Source organism: Schistocerca serialis, chromosome 2, assembly GCF_023864345.2.
Source record: "Schistocerca serialis cubense isolate TAMUIC-IGC-003099 chromosome 2, iqSchSeri2.2, whole genome shotgun sequence".
Lineage (NCBI taxonomy): Eukaryota > Metazoa > Arthropoda > Insecta > Orthoptera > Acrididae > Schistocerca > Schistocerca serialis.
This window is the reverse complement of record NC_064639.1, coordinates 779,981,798-780,001,533: the sequence shown is the minus strand read 5'-3', so window position 1 is coordinate 780,001,533 and position 19,736 is coordinate 779,981,798. Positions and strand designations below refer to the sequence as shown.

Genomic DNA, 19,736 nt, shown 5'->3' with positions numbered 1-19,736 from the left:
TTGGCTTGCAGGTATCATCCACAGCCAGTGTGAATAACATGTGTTCATGGTGCACATCAATGAGCACCTTGTGGTGTGCCACTTCAATCAGCTGTGCTCTCAGCAAGGCACTAACAACTAACAGTGGCCCTCTGCACAAGCACCTCTTCCACTGGCATCACCATCCGTTGCGAGCAGCAAGCTGCCCAAGTTGTGCCCGCCCACCCTCCTAAACTGGTCTGCCACTGGCCCATCAGTTCCTCGGCCACACATGGACAACACGCCTCCATCTCTCACTACCCCTGCAGTGCCCGATCTTGCAGTTGAGGATGCTGAGGCTTTATTGGTGCATCCACAGGTGTTGCCACTGGTGCCTCCTCCACTGACGCTGGCACAGCCTTCCCTGCCATCCCCCTGCTAGCACCACCTATGTTGCCTCCAAACACCATGGCTCCCCAGCCCGTGGCCCCCACCGGAGTGTCCAGTGTTGACACGTCCTCTTACTATAAAGAGCTGGGGTCCTCTGCCTGCTCTCTGGGAGGGGGAGGAAGACCGAGTCTGTGCTCTTGCCACTTCCACCACTATGCACTTGTTTGCACAGTCCAAGACATGTTCATGTCCAGGACGATTACATTCTGACACCAAAGACACATCAACCCCCCCCCCCTCGAGCATCACAGAAGTGCCCAGCATCCATGCACTCCCCCCCCCCCCCTTGCTCTATCCCCCCAAGGAGGGAAGAGTGTAGTAACCCACCCAATACTACAGCTCCGCCATTATGGCCATGGCACACACAACATTCCAGGCACGGTCAATCTGAGGCTGTCAACTGTACACAGCACCTCAGTCACCTGCAGCAGAAAGCCAGTAGCATCTAGTGGGCAAATACTGTTTGTACTGTTTTATACCAGCTTCAGCCTGACTCAAATAAAGGTTGTGTTTGAAGTTAGAACCCTTATCTTAGTATCTGCATTTCCCTCAAACATTTTGAGCCTGAAGATTACTTTATAAAAAAAGGTTTTTTTAAGGTGATTTTCTGTTTTTGTGCTTGTTTGCAGATCTGAGGATGGTTGCATTGACAACTGAAGGTAGTCTAGTCATCAAATTTTAATTTTCATATATGTACATAATGTAGGCAATTAAAATATTTTTGAAAAAAGATTTTTTACGTTTTAAAAAATTACGTGAGATCATTTTCTGTCAGGAATTATTAATTCTATCTTTGTTTGCAATAAATCATATTTGTTATTGAAGTCTTGTTATTTAATTACTAGAACTCATAGTGTGCTCACTTATGTTGAACCTACCAATTACAAACACTATTTTATTGGACCTAGTACTAGAATTATCGTCAATTACTTAAATTATTATTGTAATCTTATCCACATGTTGTTTATTTTTCCTAAACAAAGCATTTTTGAGGTACCGTATTTACTCGAATCTAAGCCGCACATGAAAAATTAGGCTCAAAATCAAGGAAAAAAATTTTCCCGAATCTAAGCCGCACCTGAAATTTGAGACTCGAAATTCAAGGGAGAGAAAAGTTTTAGGCCCACCTCCAAATCGAAACAAAGTTGGTCCATTGTAATATGAGACACAATTTAGGTCGAATGAATGACGATACAGCTACAGTAGTTTGGTTCGAGTCGTAAGCTTAGCAGTTAAGCTTTACCCGGTAGCCATTGCTACGTGTCAGGCCCGTATTTATACGGGTACCCTTCCTTTTTCACGTGTTTCGTCTGTTTTGAATCGTTATTTTTCTTTGATCTGATAAGTGCTGTTCTCTTTGTTATAGGTGTTTACGTCACTCTAATCTGAAAATGCGTTGTTGTACTGTGTCATGCATTGTTTGTCGCATTCTGATAATGTGTGTTTACGACCTGTCGCCGCTCGCGGCATGGCCACAGTCTAATATTAGACTGTGGCATGGCTTGCTTTTGTGCGCGCTACCGCCGCTTACGATACAAAAAAAAGAGAGGAATTGTCTCATTAGCGAAACAATGGCAAGAGACTGCTATTTGTTGTTACTTACACTGCTGCTATCTTTGATAGTGATCAACAAGAACCAAGTAATAGACTGCGTAAGATAGATGTTCTGAACGAGAGTTTAGCTAAAATTTTTCGCCGTTTGAAAATCTTTGCAGACGCCTCTTTTGTACATTACATTCTGCACAGAAATTAGAGTCATCTTAGATTTAAAAATCTAGTCAATTGCCGTGCTTCATTTCTTACTATCACTATTAGGCATAAGAATAATACGAATATAAACGTGACATGATATGTATATTCTTCCGCGTTTGCTGTTGTCTCACACTAGTTTCGAAGTTTATTAGGCAGACAGGATTTAAATGAGATAGCAGCAAACACGAAAGAATACATGGCAAAATGTTTATATTCGTATTATTCTTATGGTGAAGAGAATACTGCACGTGATTCTCAATTCATAAAAGTTCCTATTAGCAACCATCTCTTCTCACAGGTAGGAAAAAATTCAGAACGTAGAGTTGGCCATATTGACAAACATCCCAAACAGTCTTGCCAGTCGGATTTTCATAGTACATTGAAATGCTGCTACATTCGAAGATAAACAATACGGGATTAGTATTTACTTCGTTGGATAAAGTATAAAAATGCAGTGGGCGAAACTCGGGGGAAAAAACCTCGTCTTCCACCTTGTTTAAATTTATTTACTGACTCAGAGGTTTTGGCGCCAGTATTTATCTTGGTGCCTGCAAAGTGTGCCTGTGTAGCGCTACATATATTCGACGGCAGAAGTTAGTTGTGGCGGCACCTACCAACATTTTTCAGAACTTGCGCCTATTTGCACTCGATTCTAAGCCGCAGGCGGTTTTTTGGATTACAATCTTCACATTTTAAAGTTTCTGCGATTTATTTTACGAATATAACTACAAATGTGAAGTTACTTTATTGTGAATCTATGACTTACCATGGGATGGCTGTATGCCGTACTCATGAGACCAACACACATTGTCTTTGTTGTATGTCCCCAAATAAATTCTCCAATGTCTTTCAAGGGATTATATTTTAGTACTATCAGGCCAGCAAGTTTCTCCTCCTCTTTGAGGCTCAAAGGGGACTCTAGATAACAAAAAATAACATCACAACAAAGATATAGAATTATCTATAAACATTTTTCCACATGTTACCTGCAAAACCAAATTTATCTGAGATGGCATTATTAATTAGTTTCATACTTCACCCTATTACATCTGTTATCTACTCTTTCTTTCTTAATTTCCTCACTCCATTTTTTTTATCAGACCATTTCTCTCAATTAAAGAGTCATCTGATCACCTGTCATGCTTTTGTGTCTCCTTGGTGGTCTGTTCTATCTTGTGATCCTACCTTCTTAGTCGGTGCCGGTCTTCCATCTCCTTGGAAGCTTTCCTTACCTTGACTCCAGTCTTTCCCAAGATCTTCTGTCTTCCCCATCCTGCTACCCTATTTGCTCCAGTCAGGCTGCATCATGGGGAAAAGAGGGGTTTTGGAGTTAGAGAGAGAGAGAGAGAGAGAGAGAGAGAGAGAGAGAGAGAGAGAGAGAGAGATGGAAAGATGGTATGTGCACTGGTGATCAAGTGCTCCAATGAAATCAACACAATCTTTATCATGAATAACATTATTCATCACAAGAGTATTATACATTTGTATGCTGCCCTACATTACATCATAATTTTTTTAAACAAAATGGTGTAAAAGATGTATGTTCTAGACATGGGTAGGAGTTGACACTCCTGCATCAACTATGAGTAGTTCAGAAGGTCAGTGGGTAGGTGTCAGACAACAAACCTAGTTCAAGCCTTAATCAGTCCTGGAATTTTTCTGTCACATATATTGCTTGTTTCATCTTTGGCAATTATTTTTATAAGTGAAAAATGCCAATTTGCACCACCATGATTCATAATCTTTGTTAAATACAGATCTCACTTTAGCTGGACAGATAAGCCTGTTCACAGATCATAGGAAGGCCATGACACAAACCAAGATTAATAAAGCATTATGGTGTTCAAACCAGCCTTTGTATTGGCAATTTACCTTTTGTTTCTTTTTTACTGAAATTAGAAAGTGGAGTATCATATTGTAAACAATTGTTTGGTTCTGAAAGTAATTCTGACTGTTATTTCATTGACATCAGCTGTATGAGATAGAGATCTACTACTCAATAATGACATATGAAAATTTGTGGTGGATCAGTACTTGAACCGGAATTTCCCACTTATTGCGAGCAGTTGCCTTAACGACTATCCATGCATGCTCTTGGGACCAACCTAAACTTCTACATGTTATCGTTTCTACATCATGTGTGTAAGTATTACAAGCGTAGGTCGGCACACAATGATGATAACACTGGTCTTGATTCAATGTTGTCTCATCCTCCATGTTGCAGGAATACGAGTAATGCTATGAGCAATAGGTGATGAATTTAGTCAACTACCGAATAAGGATGTAGACGGTGTGACAGACAAGTTTGGGTCAGTCTAGGGAATGTATACGGATAGCCAAAATGGTCAAGGTGACCACCCACAATAAGCACGAAATCCAGGTTCAAGTCCTCATCAAGCACAAATTTTCTTGTGTCAATATTCCTACATAACTAATACAGCTGATGTCATGGAATTTCCAGTCAGCGAATTAATTTCAAAATGTTTTCTACTGTTGTGGATTAATGATAGTGTCTGTTCCTTCAGACATGCATGTAATTATTTTGTTGTTATGGTCAGTCACCTACTTCAATGACATTTTAATGAAATGCAACATAGGGCTCTCCAAATTGCAACTTACCCTACGTTGTGTCACCCCATTTAAAAAAATGTTACAGTTTAATTTGACATTTTGATATTGACAGTTTTAATATTTTAATCTCTTTCTTTTATGTAGGCTTTCACAGCTACTACAAATTTCTTCAAGTTTCAGGCTGTGATTCCACCATGGCTGTCAACTTCTTGTAAAAATTAAAAATTTATCGATATTCATTTGGCTTTTAAGTCATTATCATAAGATGGAGCATATAATGCATTAAATAAACCTTCAAATAAGATGGAAACACAGACCACACTAAGAGTTAGCAAGTGGAACACAGAAATGAGAAATGGTTCTGCATATATTCACTGCTAGGACGGAATGATCTTAACAACACAATTTTTCATAGTTAAATTGGAATGTCAAATATGCAATTATTACATATTGTCTAGATTTCAATATTTATTTCTTAATACTGAACATCAGTATAATGTTACATGTGGTTTACAAAACAATTGCAATCTTTTTCTGTCATTCTGCACTCACCCAACATTTTTCACTGAGGAATTCAACGTAAGTTTCCATACTTCATTATATTATTATCCCTCTTTTTGAATCCATGTTAATCCTATTGGTTGTTATCATTAGAAATTCATTTAATGTCAGATGTGCCTAATAATACCTTATGTTTAACACAATCAAAGACTTACCTAAATATTTCAGTTTTAATGCATCCTTTAGGCCTCTAACTGCACAAATGCTTTCCTCCAACATTGTAGCTGTCTCTTTAACAAGGAAAGTACGTATTAACTGTTCTCCGCAACCAGATGATGACACTGCTACAGCATCAATATCACCTCTTGCATCCTGTGCCCAACAACCAAATCCAGGGATACCTGCCTAAAAATAGCCATTGAAAAGCATGCAATCAAGATCTCAATCATCATCACTAATTAGTGTTCATTATTTCCTCAAAACCTGTTTAACTCAAAGCAGAAATAAAAACAATAATCCATCTATTGTCAACAATCTATGAAAAAGATGTGACTGGATCATATTTCTTGCTGAAATCTACAGTTCCGAAACAGAGAAAGGAAAATGATGCATATATAGCAAGAAAATAGTGTAATAGTAAAGGCTGAATAGTTCATACTACTATTGAAAGTTGTACTAATCAAATCACATGCAGTTGCAATGGTATGAAAGATATGAAACTGTTTACATGTTAAATTGTCAGGTGAAAAAGTTTCACCTACAACAATTCAGATAATTTGAAAGAAAGTGAACTTAAAACAATAATCATTTGTAATCCAAGTAATGCTGTGCAGGATTACCAGGTTGGATGTATGCTATTCTGGGACTGATAATACAAGCTGCTGTGAACAGAAAGCTTGATTAACACATGGTCTTCTCTGTCCAGCTGTCCAAATTTATGTGTTTGAATGTAAATGCTAACATACAAACACGGAAAAAGCAAATTGGGCTTCTACAGTTCAGAGAATCGAATGCCAGCTTCCTGAATTACAGGAAGAGAACAAAGAGGCAAGAGAAACTTAAAGGGATGAGGTACAAAACCCAACAATGCTGGAAGTGGAAACAGTGATAAATAAACTAAAAAATAACCATGCACCCAGTGAAGACAGGATCATGTCAGAACTAATAAAATCAGGGAGGAAATCTCTATGACTTGAAATATTGAAACTACTAAAGAACAGATGGGTAAACGAAAGCATGCCAGAGGAGTGGAATACTGCAATAATATGCCCAATATATACCAGTACGTTACAAAATTGTACGATACCAGTTAAGGGTTAGGTATTTATTTGCAGCTGTTAACTGAGGTATTATGTAAAAAAAAAGTGAATGGCTGGAGCTGTCAACTGTTTACCACACTGAGGAGCTTGCCCCAAGTGTAACATGCTGTCAACATGTATTCGACAATATCGATTTCATTGTCTCCACTATCAATAGCTGGAATATTTTATGCAGCTGCAGGGTATCACATGCATCACCCCAGCCTCAGATCTCCACCATCTGAAGAGGTACAGAGGCTTAAATTGGCTTCCTCTGTAACGGAATAGGTCATCGAGATGTTATGGGACTTCAGATATTTCAACACAAGTCAAGCAATGCGTTACAGCAGATTATTGTTGTATGCTTAAACGTAATCAATCCTATTCCATCAGACACACTGACACCCACCTTACAGGATATACTGTGAATGCATGGTAAGTGGCTCCAGTAAGTGCAGCTCACTCTACAATTTCCGGTAATTCCTAAATGGGCAAAATTTGTGCAGCCTACCAGTACACAATTAATGATGACAAAATGCAGTAAGTCTCTGGTCATTCATAACGCATCACAAATTGACCACAACACAGTTACATGGATTTAAAATTCACTGCCAACAACAGACAGCAACAAGATGCCACATGTACCCATCCAATGCCCTCTACACCAACACTATGCAGGTCACTGACAACATCATACTCACAAATTAAGCACTTCTCAGCCACTGTTTATAGAAATGTATTTTACATAAAAGGTCAATGGGCAACTGCAAATAAGTACTAAACGACTAAAAATACATAAGGGATAGAACAAGATGCTAATGTCAAGTTCTATGTATTCTATAGTAAACTTGAGTTAATATCTGAAAGCTGCTTTACAAAAATTATCCAGAAGTTCAATTAGAAAACAGGTTCGCAGGAGAGCTTCTGTAAAGTTTGGAAGGTAGGAGACGAGGTACTGGCAGAAGTAAAGCTGTGAGTACCGGGCGTGAGCCGTGCTTCGGTAGCTCAGTTGGTAGAGCACTTGCCCGCGAAAGGCAAAGGTCCCGAGTTCGAGTCTCGGTCGGGCACACAGTTTTAATCTGCCAGGAAGTTTCATATCAGCGCACACTCCGCTGCAGAGTGTAAATCTCATTCTGGAAACAACCCCCAGGCTGTGGCTAAGCCATGTCTCCGCAATATCCTTTCTTTCAGGAGTGCTAGTTCTGCAAGGTTCGCAGGAGAGCTTCTGTAAAGTTTGGAAGGTAGGAGATGAGGTACTGGCAGAAGTAAAGCTGTGAGTACCGGGCGTGAGTCGTGCTTCGGTAGCTCAGTTGGTAGAGCACTTGCCCGCGAAAGGCAAAGGTCCCGAGTTCGAGTCTCGGTCGGGCACACAGTTTTAATCTGCCAGGAAGTTTCATCACCTAATTTGCTTACTGACATCCTTTTGCAAAATATCCAAAAATGTAATATAGTCAAGAGCAGTCTCACACTTAAAGAGTCAACAATTTACTAAGTACATCACCGTTTTGATTCCAAAAGATTGCTGGACTGATAATGCTAGTTATTACAAACCTTAAATTATAAAATATTGCCAGCTGGAATTTCCTGTGATCTTTTGAAGGTGTTTGATTAGCTCATGTTACTTTCCTAAAAAAACTCAAGTTTTGTGGGAAATGCAAAATGTTGTGCTGAATAATTCAAACAATGTTGGAAGGATAGAAAATTTTAATCACTGGGGAGAAACCACAAAGGAAATCCTGTTCAATTTTGGGCCCACTCCTATTGCTTATGCATGTGAATGACTTTCCACTTAACAATCAACATGCAGAATTGGTGCTTTTGCAGGGGATGCCAGTACTATAATAAATCCCATAAGAGGAAAAGTAATGGAAGAGATGGTAAATGATATTTTCCAAAGAATTATAAAGTGATTCTCAGAAAATGAACTCTCCCTAAATTTGAAAAAAACACTATATTCAGTTCTGTACAACAAATAGAGTCATATCAACAACTGATGTAGCACAAAAGCAAGAGTCAGTAAACAGGGTAGAATGCTATAAATGTTTGGGTGTACATATTAATGGAAACTTGAACTGGAATAAAAATATTACTGAGCTTCTCAAATAATTACTTTCAGCTACTTTTGTTCTTCGTATAATTGCTAATCTCGGAAACAGAAGTAAAATTTTTGACATGTTTTGCATATTTCCACTCAATAATGTCTTACAGAATATTTTTCTGGGGTAACACACCACTTAGAAAGCAAGAATTGATTGCACAAAAGTGATCAGTAAGAATAATATGTGGTGTTCACCCACAGATGTAATGTAGGCACCTCTTTAAGGAGCTAAGCATTTTAACTATGCCACAATACATATATTTGCTAATGAAATTCTCCATTAATAATCCATAACAATTTGAGGAGAACAGTGATGTCCATACCTACAACACCAGAGGCAAAAATGACTTATTACTCAGTATTAATGTTGCCAGTGGCTCAGAAAGGAGTTCAATATGTATCAACAAAAATTTTTGATCATTTGCCCAATAATATAAAGTGTCTGACAGGTAGCACAGCATGTTTTAAATCTAATTCAAAATCATTTCTCCTGGACAATTTTCTTTCTATTCCATCCATTTCTTCTTAAAAACTGGTAGCCAACAACAACAACAACAACAACAACAACAACAACTTGTTTTAAGCACAGTTGCATGAGTAGGACTAAAAAAATAATGTGTTCATAATGTTGACACTAATCACATATACATATCCTGTACATTGACTCATTCCGCATCATTTCGATAAAAAATCATTCAAATGATTTATGGAACATGTAACCAACTCCACTATATTAACTCAATCTCAGTGAAGTTATTTCATCTACTTACACAAGAGAACTGCAGAGGACATGGTGGTGAGAAACAAACTGTCGATACACTGAAAAGGGAACAGTGCTCATTGTGGTGAAGTTCCCTTTCCTTGAAGAATGCTACGACTGTCGTAAAGTATGACTAACAATCAATTTCCCTTATACCAGTGTGCAGAGATTTACATAGAATCTGTACATATGCTTTTCTTGCATTTGTATTAATAGCAACTCATATCTATATTCACTGAAGTAATAAAACACTAAGTGGAAAGTAAACACCCTCATCATGGGAGCTGGGCTGCAGAGATGTTGGTATAACTTTGTGAAATGCCCTGGAGCATTTTGTGATCTAGTGTGGTGGAGAGAATGGTAAACTGACTGCGCACTCTTCATTTTGCAGACCTATCAAGGAGAGAAGTGCATGACCACAATCTGTTGACTTACCTTCCCTCAAACTTCTGATCTCCACCCCTGCCTTTCCAGCCTGTAACACTTCCAGAACACAATTCATCCCTTAAGCCAGCTCTGCTGCACTTAGATATTGTACACACATTTAATATTTGTTCTTAACTCACTTCATTTAACTGTTTTTAATAACTGAGATTTTCCCATCCCTTGCATCACAGAACTATTAACTGTACAGAAAAAAATGAATACGGCCTTTTCTTGTATGAAATTTAATGTAATTTAATTCTGTACTGGGAAATGTTTTTGCTAGATGTAGCAGTTTACAGAATATTCAAGAAAAACCTATGAAAGTCTTTTTTACGTGTGCCCCTCCCCGTTACCACGCTCACATAAGTCACTTAGGATTTTTAGTATATTGTTCATGACACTCAATACAACAGTACAAAAATTTGCAAACACTTGACTGTTTCCCCCAGGACACATTTTTTTATCTTTGTTGACAGGGCTATATTTGTGAGAAAAGATGTTTTCCTTTTTAGTTACCATAACATCCTGAAACATTGTTAACACTTCAAGCCTCTTGTTTTGAGGAGTACAACTGTGATTTTCAATCACAATCTTACTTTCAGAAAAATAGCTGCTGCTATGTGGTGTCCTGAAATTCAAGACAATGGGTTAGCTTAAAACCAAAACTTATATCCACATGAATATTACCCCTGTATAGTAAAGTGGGTGATCTAACATTCCAATTAATAGCCAAGCAGCAGCAAAACACGCACATTAAAGAAGGTTGTAATTAGGCAAGCTTTCAGAGCCAGTGGCTCCTCCTTCAGGCACAAGGGTTGAAAGGTAGGGAAGAGGAGTGAAGGAAAAGGGCTGGAGAGGTCTAGGAAAACGGGTAGATTTCGGGAAAGTCACCCAGAACCACTGGTCATGGGAGAGTTATTGCATGGGAACCTGTGCGGTAAGTCTCCCCTGACTCGCGGTTCTGGGTGACTTTTCTGAAATCTCCTTTTCCTAGAACTCTCCAGTCTTTTTCTTTAACCCCTCTCCCTAACCCTTCAAGCTTTCTGCCTGAACAAGGAGCCATTGGCTTCGAAAGCTTGTCTAATTACAGTCTTCTTTTATGTTTGTGTTCTGCTGCCAAATGGTGAAAAGATTTTTTTACCTATCCAATTAGATTATTTTGTCAAAAATTGTTTTCATTGTTATATTTTCCAATTAAGAGTGCTTACAGACCTGTCCAACCCGACCCTTGCTTTTGAGCATGATACCTCCACTTGAACACGCTGCAGCAACATGCCCTTGAAAATCTACACACACTGCTCCAACAGTATCTAAACGTGCAGGTTCCCATTCAGCTCCAGTATCCTGCAAAAAAAAAAAAAAAAAAAAATCTGGTCTTTGGTACCTACGTGACACATTACATATTAAAATCTGATAGGTATTTTTCTGAAGACCTGACTCCAATGAAAAAGCAACTTTAATGTTGTTTACCTCCATCTGATCTTCTGGAGCAATTGTTACTCTTCTCTTGTATTTATTATACCTTCTCTGTTGTTCCGCTGTAACAAAAGGCAATATTAACTTCTCTAGATGTTCTCAGCGCTCAAAGTATATTACAATATAGTCAATAAGCCAATCATAGTACTGCAAACTCCATAACCATGTAAAGTAAGCAAGGCTTTTTAAAGTTACTCTCACACATATAATCCCCTACAAGTCAATATTTAACACACATACATTATTCTTGGCCATAAATAACTTATACAATACCTGTGACAAGAGCTTCTGGAGGCACAAGCTCAACACCCACTTTTGCAGCATGGGCACGGGCACTATCTCCAACGAGCATACTGGAAAGGATTGAAGCCGTAACTTCAGCACAGATAAGCATTTTATGTTTTACGTGATGAAAATGAATCTGTGGCTATCAAGCAATTACAAAGCAGCAAAGCATTATTGGGTCTTTATTTGTAAAACCAACAAATAAAAAAATACATTTGAACCAATATGCTATAGAATTTTGCAGCTTGTCTTTTTATTCTATACATTACAGTAAGGTAAAATCCAAAATTAGAGATTTTTTTTTTTTCAAATTTCATTTCTTGAAGTATTGATTTCCTTTTCCAAACTTGTGTGATTTTTGTAATGTTTTGAATCCGTAAAATGGTCATATCTCTATAACTATTGGATCTACTGACCAGAAATTTATGTTTTCTCCACAATTTCTCGTAAGCTTTACATTTGCTACTTCAGCATCCTCACAAGAATTATACATTTTCCCAAATCAAGCTTGCTTTAAACTGATGAAATTTTAAAATTGGAAACATTTTAATGCTAAAAAATTGCACATCAGTCATGCTTTATTTGTTAATGTGTGTGCCTAATTTCACAATGAAACAAATTTTATTTGACCGCAATTTTCATTGTCAGCTGTGTCACAACTGCACAAAGTTCGCAGGCCAATTCATAAAACTAAAGTTAAAATGTAATTATTACTTACTAATTACACACACTTTGGTTTACCATATTAAAAATGTAGTAAACCATGCCAAATAACAATTTGACATAAATAATGTAAAGGATCTTATATCTTTTTTCATTTATATAGGAGTTAATGTTTATAGAACAATGGAAAATATATATTATCAGTATATGATTCAACAAAAACATTCATATCTATTGGTGAAGAAGAGATGAATTGTTGAGATAAAATTAGCAGAGCACTGTAGTGGGAAAGGGGAGCAGGTTACTGCACACACGTACAACTCATTAAGCACAAGGTGGTGACGTGGTGGAAGAAAAGCAATGGTGTCATGATTAAAATGCTCAATCATACAATGAAACACTGAGAGGGACATGTTGGAATATGACACATACCAAGCACTGTCACTGTGCTTGTCATATAATGTTTTACTGAATGATTAACCAGTGGGAAGTTCAGGCTGAAATATCAGAAATGTATGGAAAAGGTAAGAGTGCTACTTACCGTAAGAATGACATATTAAGTTGCAAAAAGGCACAATTAAGAGAGACTAACACTTTAGCTTTCAGTCACAGCCTTTATCACAAAAAGGCGCGCACACACACACACACACACACACACACACACACATCATGCAAACATGACAGCCATTTCCAGACGCTTGGACCAGAATGCCTTCTAGTCCAAGCTGCCAGAGATGGTGGTCATGTGTGCATGAGGTGTACTTGCTTGTTTAAATGAATGTGTGTGTGTTTCACTTGAAGGATGGGATCAAAAGCGAAGGTGTAAGTGTCTTTCAATTGTGCCTGTCTGCAACTTAATGTCATCTTTACTGCATGTAGCAATCTATCTTTTTCTTACATTATTGGGCAATCAAGCATTTCAGATTATGACATCATCACACTTCTGCCACATTGTCACTTGAGGATATTCATATAGAATGTCTTAGGGTCATTCCATCTCAGTTCAACCAGGAGCTCCAGCTCACAGTCTCAGATTTGACTGAAATTCAGTACACTAATTCTACCATGTGTGGAACACTCGTGTACAAAGTATTAGTTTCCCCTGCCAATTAGTTCCAGAATTATGACTTGTGAAAGAAGGTGGCGTGATCAGCATCTGGCAATCTATCTTCAGACCCAACTTCAGGTCTTAATAACTTTGGAACTATTCCACACAGTCCAGTGAAATTTTTACAACCCAGTAACATCCATTTCGTGAACACACTCCATGAATCAAAACACCAAAAACATATTTCTGAGGGAAAATAAAAAATTCCAAAATGTGATTAAAAAATGTAATACGTTAAAAGGCACATACTGTAGGTGCCTTCTATGCCAAATATAATTCACTCAAAATGGGTAATTTTTTTTTTTTTTTGTGGTAAGCTTAATGTGGCCTAAACACACAGAACTCATCATGCCCATATCAGTCACAAAAACTGCGTTACATGCACACGAAAATACAAAATTTTGAAAAATTACCTGAAAAACATGGATTTTCGAAGTGTGGTAGCAAAAAAGGGACAAGTGGTATCCAAGCCAAATTTCACACACTGCATAAGTAGACCATAGTGATAGATATCTCAAAATTTCAGCATGTTATTGCAAGACATCTGTGTACAATGTAAGTTGACAGATGTATTTGGTGATGTGGCCATTGTTCCACAACATAATTTTGTAAAAAGTATTGTAAACTGTTCTGCCTCTTCTTATCCTCTCCCACAAATGTTTAATCACTAAGCAACAACATATAGACAGATTAACACAACCTATCATTAATGTTTACTGCACCTTAACTGCTAAAAACCAGTCAATTGTGCTTCGAACAGAAGCTATCCCACACTTTAGCTACTGTACTCTGTACATTGAGTGGCAAATTGTACTGTCTTCCTGACATTGTGGTAGGAACTGGAACTGTCATAAGAATACATTCAAAATGAATCCAACACCTGTCTGCCAAATGTGGCCAATGAAATGATCTTGCTGGTCCTGCTGGTGCCATGAAGTTCACAAATACATCACCTTCTGCTTCACAGCACTCTGCAACATATCCTAAGTACCATTTCTCATCATAAACAGCAATAACATAGCAACCTGGTTGTATGTTGCTACTTTTGCTTCTGAATCCTGAGTCAGACACACTGTGAAGACACATGTTGTGCATGAACCTATAGTTATAACCGGACAGTCTGCCCATCTGCACATTGTCAGAGTCTGCTGGAGAGAAGTGATGATGGCTCCTTGTGCCTGCAACATGTTCTTGTCTGCTTTTTAGCAACTCTTCGGCTGATTTCACCTCATCTTTCGAAACACAGAATGATTGTATGCCAGAGATATTTTCCTGTACCCAGGTAAATAATTGAAGAGGTGTTAGAATGTGACCTTCTGTAGGGTGCTGCAGACTAGCTCGTGATGTCATGCACTTAATGGTAGCACCAATACCAACGCATACATTTTTACCATGACTTGTTGCGAAAAAATTCCATTCTGTGTGAATCTGAAAATCATGGTAATGCATGCATACATTTTTGAGATTTTTACAGTTTTTGTACTGACTAGCTGCCCCATCACTGAAGTAATTTGCAAAATGTATGTGAGGCAGCTTGTTTTTCACATATGCCAAGACAGTGCGAATGTGGGCATGAACTGCAATGGTATCATGAATTAAACAGTCACTAAATATGCTCAGGTTCATGATAGACACATCACCTGATTCACCTCTATAGTAAATCGCAAATGGCTGGAGAGTTGCTTGACTGTTGTCCCAATGATATCCTTGGATGGCATCTTGAACTATAAATGCATAATTTTCAGAAAAATCTAGTATTACTATAATTTCATCTTGTTTCAAATTATCCTTACAAAACTGGAGATAAGCCAAATTATCCTTACAAAACTGGAGATAAGCCAATTGTGCTGCTGCTGTGAAGCTGTGTGTGGTCAGTTTGTCCGTTTTTTGACAACACATTTCAACAAAATCTTCCACTGTACTTTTCTTTGTTTCAAGACTTGTGCAACCCATGTGTGTCCACCGTTCATAAGAAACAAGTTCATTGTCATCCATAAGGAGTTTACCATACAGTTTGTTATTCATGTGTTCTGCAAGATTTACCTTACCAGCACATTTTTCACACCTGTTTATCATGCACTGGTAGGAACTGATGTCACACACTAGCAACTTCATTGCACCTTTGTAATCCAGACCAGAATCCTTTATAGCAGCAAACATCAGCTTAGCATTTTGATGGGTCTCACATACACAAACACTGTTTGTGCCCCTTGCACATATAGGCACAACCCATTTTGGCCGAAGATGGTAAAAGATGATAAACCTACTTTGGTATTGGGATACTTTTCCTTGAATACTATATATAGTTCTGATATGTTGCATGGCAACTGTCTTTTTTGCATCTGTACACATACATTTCCCATTTTCACCGTTACGTAGTCTTTTTTTTCCAGGCATTATTCGGCTGTAGTCATTATTTTTATAAAATTCTGACACTGGCACTTTTATTTCTGAACTCAATTGCTTACCCTGAGCCTGCTGAAGTTGTGGAAGCACTCCTTGGGTTGCTTTTCTTTTCCTAGCTTGCTTTACCATATATGTAGAAAAATTTAATTCCTTTGCAGTGTAGTCAATAGACCAGCTGTAAGGTGCAAGGGTAAGAATAGCAACTTTTTTCTGGCGTGTGGATATGGCACATTTTTCTTTCAAATCATGCACAATTTTGCCCAAATCAGAGCATTTCTGACATGATTTATGTTCCTTTGGAGCAGATAGTTCTTCCTCTTCCACCATTAGTGTGTCAGCTATTTTGTGTTTTAATTCCATTTGAGCTTCTTGTAGTTTTCTTCTACCATAGCTGGGCCTGTCTCTTTTCCCAACTTTGTGTGTATTCATGGGAGACAAACCAAGAGCAGTCACTGAAGTATTTAATTGCTCATCCGCTTGTGGTTGTAGGTGGCTGATACTCTTCATCACTGTCATGTAAATTATCAGAATATTCTTCATTTTTTAGCAGTGTAACACACCTGGAACATACCTTTTGTCCTGGTTTCATGTTAAGTCCCATGCACTGATTCACTTTCAATACTGATTTTATATCAATTTCTCTGAGGCTACACTTCTGTCATCTTATGAATTTGAAATGGATCAAAACAACTTCTTTGTAGGAAAGAATACTTATCCAAAAACACTTTCATATGATGATAACAAACACTAAAGTTTCCTGGAACTGAATTTCTTGTGCCTACAGAGTGTATCCCGGATCTCCATAACAACAGATCTTGGTCTGATTCATCCAGATCATACAGTACAAAGCAAATGCCACGTTTTGTTCCATATGTTTTATGACATTCAGATCCTTGTGCTCTACCAATACTGCAACTTGTTTCAACAAAAGCACCACTAGTAAATTCTTCTGCCTCCATACTGACTTTCCACAACAGTACTGACTAGTCTGAACTAGAATCTTAAAAACATGAGTAACCTGTAATTGTTGCTTGTTTCCTTCGTTGTTCCTGCCTAACAATGACTCATTCTGTCCCTGAAAACTACTATTGTTTAACTTTCTGATGCCTAATGGTTCCCAACAATTGCTGCAGCTTTATCTGAAACAAGCTGTCTGCATCATCACTATTAATTGCTAAATCGTGTTAAAAGAAACGTAACCAAATACATCTCTATCAACTTTTATTGTACACAAATGCCTTGCAATAACATGTTGAAATTTTGCCACATATTATATTATGGTCTACTTATGCAGTGTTTGAAATTTGGCTTGGATATCACTTGTCTCTTTTGTGCCACCACACTTAGAAAATCCATGTTTTTCGGGTAATTTTTCAAATTTTTGTATTTTTGCATGCATGTAACTGTTTGTGTGACTGATATAGGCAAGATGAGTTCTGTGTGTGTTTAGGCCACATTAAGCTTACCACAAAAAAATTATACCCTTTTTGAGTGAATTATATTTGGGATAGAGATCACCAACAGTATGTACCTTTTAACGTATTCCATTTTTTAATCACATTTTCGAATTTTTTATTTTCCCTCAGAAATATGTTTTGGTGTTTTGATTCATAGAGTGTGTTCTCTAAGTGGATGTTACTGGGTTGTAAAAATTTCACTGGACTGTGCGGAATAGTTCCAAAGTTATTGAGACCTGAAGTTGGGTCTGAAGATAGATTGCCAGATGCAGGTTGCAATTTCCGGGTCACGCCACCTTCTTTCACAAGCCATAATTCTGGAACTAATTGGCAGGAGAACTTAAAATTTTGTACATGAGTGTTCCACACTTGGTAGCATTGGTGTGCTAAATTTCAGCCAAATCTGAGACTATCACCTGGAACATTTTCTCAACTTGGTTAAATTGACTGGAATGCCCCCTTAATAAATTATGGTTTTCTTATCATTCATGTTCATCTGCTGTGGAAGCATGACACATTTCAAATATTAACTCTCTTCCAATTATCTGACAAGGTTAAAGAAAAATATTTCATCAGTCACAAATGATGAACAAGCAGCAGAAATAAAGAAGCTCGGCAGAATAATTTTGCGAGGCTGTAACAGTAACAGAGGCTCATAAGCATTTAATGCAATAATGTATTTATTCCTATAAGCAAAGTTAAACCAATGGTGTTTTTCATTTTAAGGATTCTGATGCTCATAAAATTCAAGTGGATCCTGATGCAGATGAAATGCTTTTGAACAGATATAGGATTTGTTGATTGTGCTTGTGACAACAAATGGTGGATGACTTCTGTGCTATCAAGAGATGTGAAAGAAATAGTAAACCTTGTATTTGTGCAGCTTTGTGAACAAGCTCCTTCTTTTTCATAGTCAAGAATTATAGATAAATGGACTGTTCCAGAAAAAAAGTCATACTTTTTAAACTAAGCCCCAGTACTGCCGCTGGAAGAACACATGAACTATCAGCTGGAGAGATGTGAAAGGCTTATCAGATTGTATTGGGCAAAAAATGTGTTTTTATATTAGTAATATGCCATTATTACTTGAGAGGACAAGACTATGTTGTTTAAAAGAAGACTGCAATAAATTGTACTATCTTAGTTTGTAATAAGATTGTGATTGAATGACCATGACGTTTTTCTTACTGAAGAACACAAGAAAATTTTACATTGCAGAGAATTCAAACAATAACATTCAGTAACAGCAACACCAATGTTTAACTGATAATATTAATGTGTGTGTAAAATAAAGGTACAGTTAAGTAAATTGTTCATATGCTTTATAGAGCATCTGTTGTTATGGTCTGTGTTAAAATTGTTTCCACTGTTAAAAATGGGGAAAGTAAAATCTGAATTTAAATATAAATCTAATAATGTAATAAATTGTCACCAAATAATAAATGATAATGACTTTATTTCATTTTTGACATATAAGTTTTCCCTTGCAACTTGGTTATAAGTCTAAAGTCATATAGACTGCACCCAGTATCCTGTGTTTACCAGTACAATAAAATTTATTGTAATATGTTCCCACTGTTATATCATTTTGTCAAAAAATACTTGAATTAGAAATTTTAAAAATTAAAAACACATTTTGTCTGGAAAAATTCAGCACTTTAGAGAATATTATCAATTACTGCATATCTTTAAAACTTATAAGAAACTAAATAAAATTGTATTAATTTTAGGTCTGTTAAGTCTATATGACCTACAGTTTTTTTTTTTTTTTTTTTTTTTTTTTTTTACATATGGTCTCTGTAAGGTTTCAAAACTTGACAAAAGAATCACACAATTTTGGAAACTTTAAAAATTAATAACTCAAAAATGAAAGGGACATGAAATTTTAATTTAGAATTTTTCATGTAGATAAAAATGAATATCAGTGTACAAAAATTATCAAAATCTGAGAATTCAAGAACCAGACCATTGATTGATTTCACATGGGATGACAACTGTGTAAATACCAACAACATGCATCAGGCCAAATACATCATTATAATTCATGGAAAAAAACTAGAAAATAGTAAAATATGGAAAGAACTGTAACAGTTCATTTTGAAATTGAACTTAGCAGATTTCTGAATATGACATATGGTAATGCAGACACAAAGCCACCAGTGGCAGGTAGCATCTTGGTTCTGGACATTGTACAGGTATACAAGTGTGGCAACTGCTGCAGTTGTGACAAAATTCAAGAACAATCAGACACATTATTGCTGAAGTTTGATTTCTACGGAAGTGTTTCTCTGAATTTAAAAGAGGTCTGTTGATTTAGGAAATAAATTGCTGGCTGTGAGATGGCAAAGAGAGATCTGATAAACACCAATGATTTGTTTGTAATGACTCCACATAAGAATGCTGATATACAGGTGATACTGCCAAAAGCCATGAATTAGGATGCAGACAACCGGGAGCTGTGAAACCTATGCCCATAACATAAAATTTGTGTCATACCAAAAAAAGAGAAGATGTGTTTAGTCAGAAA

The 19,736-nt window shown here is 37.2% G+C and overlaps 1 protein-coding gene across 2 annotated transcripts in view; it reads right to left on the bottom strand.

Moving 5' to 3' along the window:
• The window catches only part of LOC126458003 (threonine aspartase 1), a 45,512-nt gene that overhangs the window by 9,489 nt on the left and 16,287 nt on the right, over positions 1-19,736 (bottom strand). For both annotated transcript variants that reach the window (XM_050094778.1, XM_050094777.1), the window contains 5 exons: positions 11,564-11,643; positions 11,285-11,352; positions 11,027-11,158; positions 5,448-5,637; positions 2,927-3,078 (listed from right to left, as the gene is read on the bottom strand). In XM_050094778.1, the coding sequence (XP_049950735.1) occupies positions 2,927-3,078; positions 5,448-5,637; positions 11,027-11,158; positions 11,285-11,352; positions 11,564-11,643 (622 nt within the window). The remainder of the gene's footprint in view (positions 1-2,926; positions 3,079-5,447; positions 5,638-11,026; positions 11,159-11,284; positions 11,353-11,563; positions 11,644-19,736) is intronic.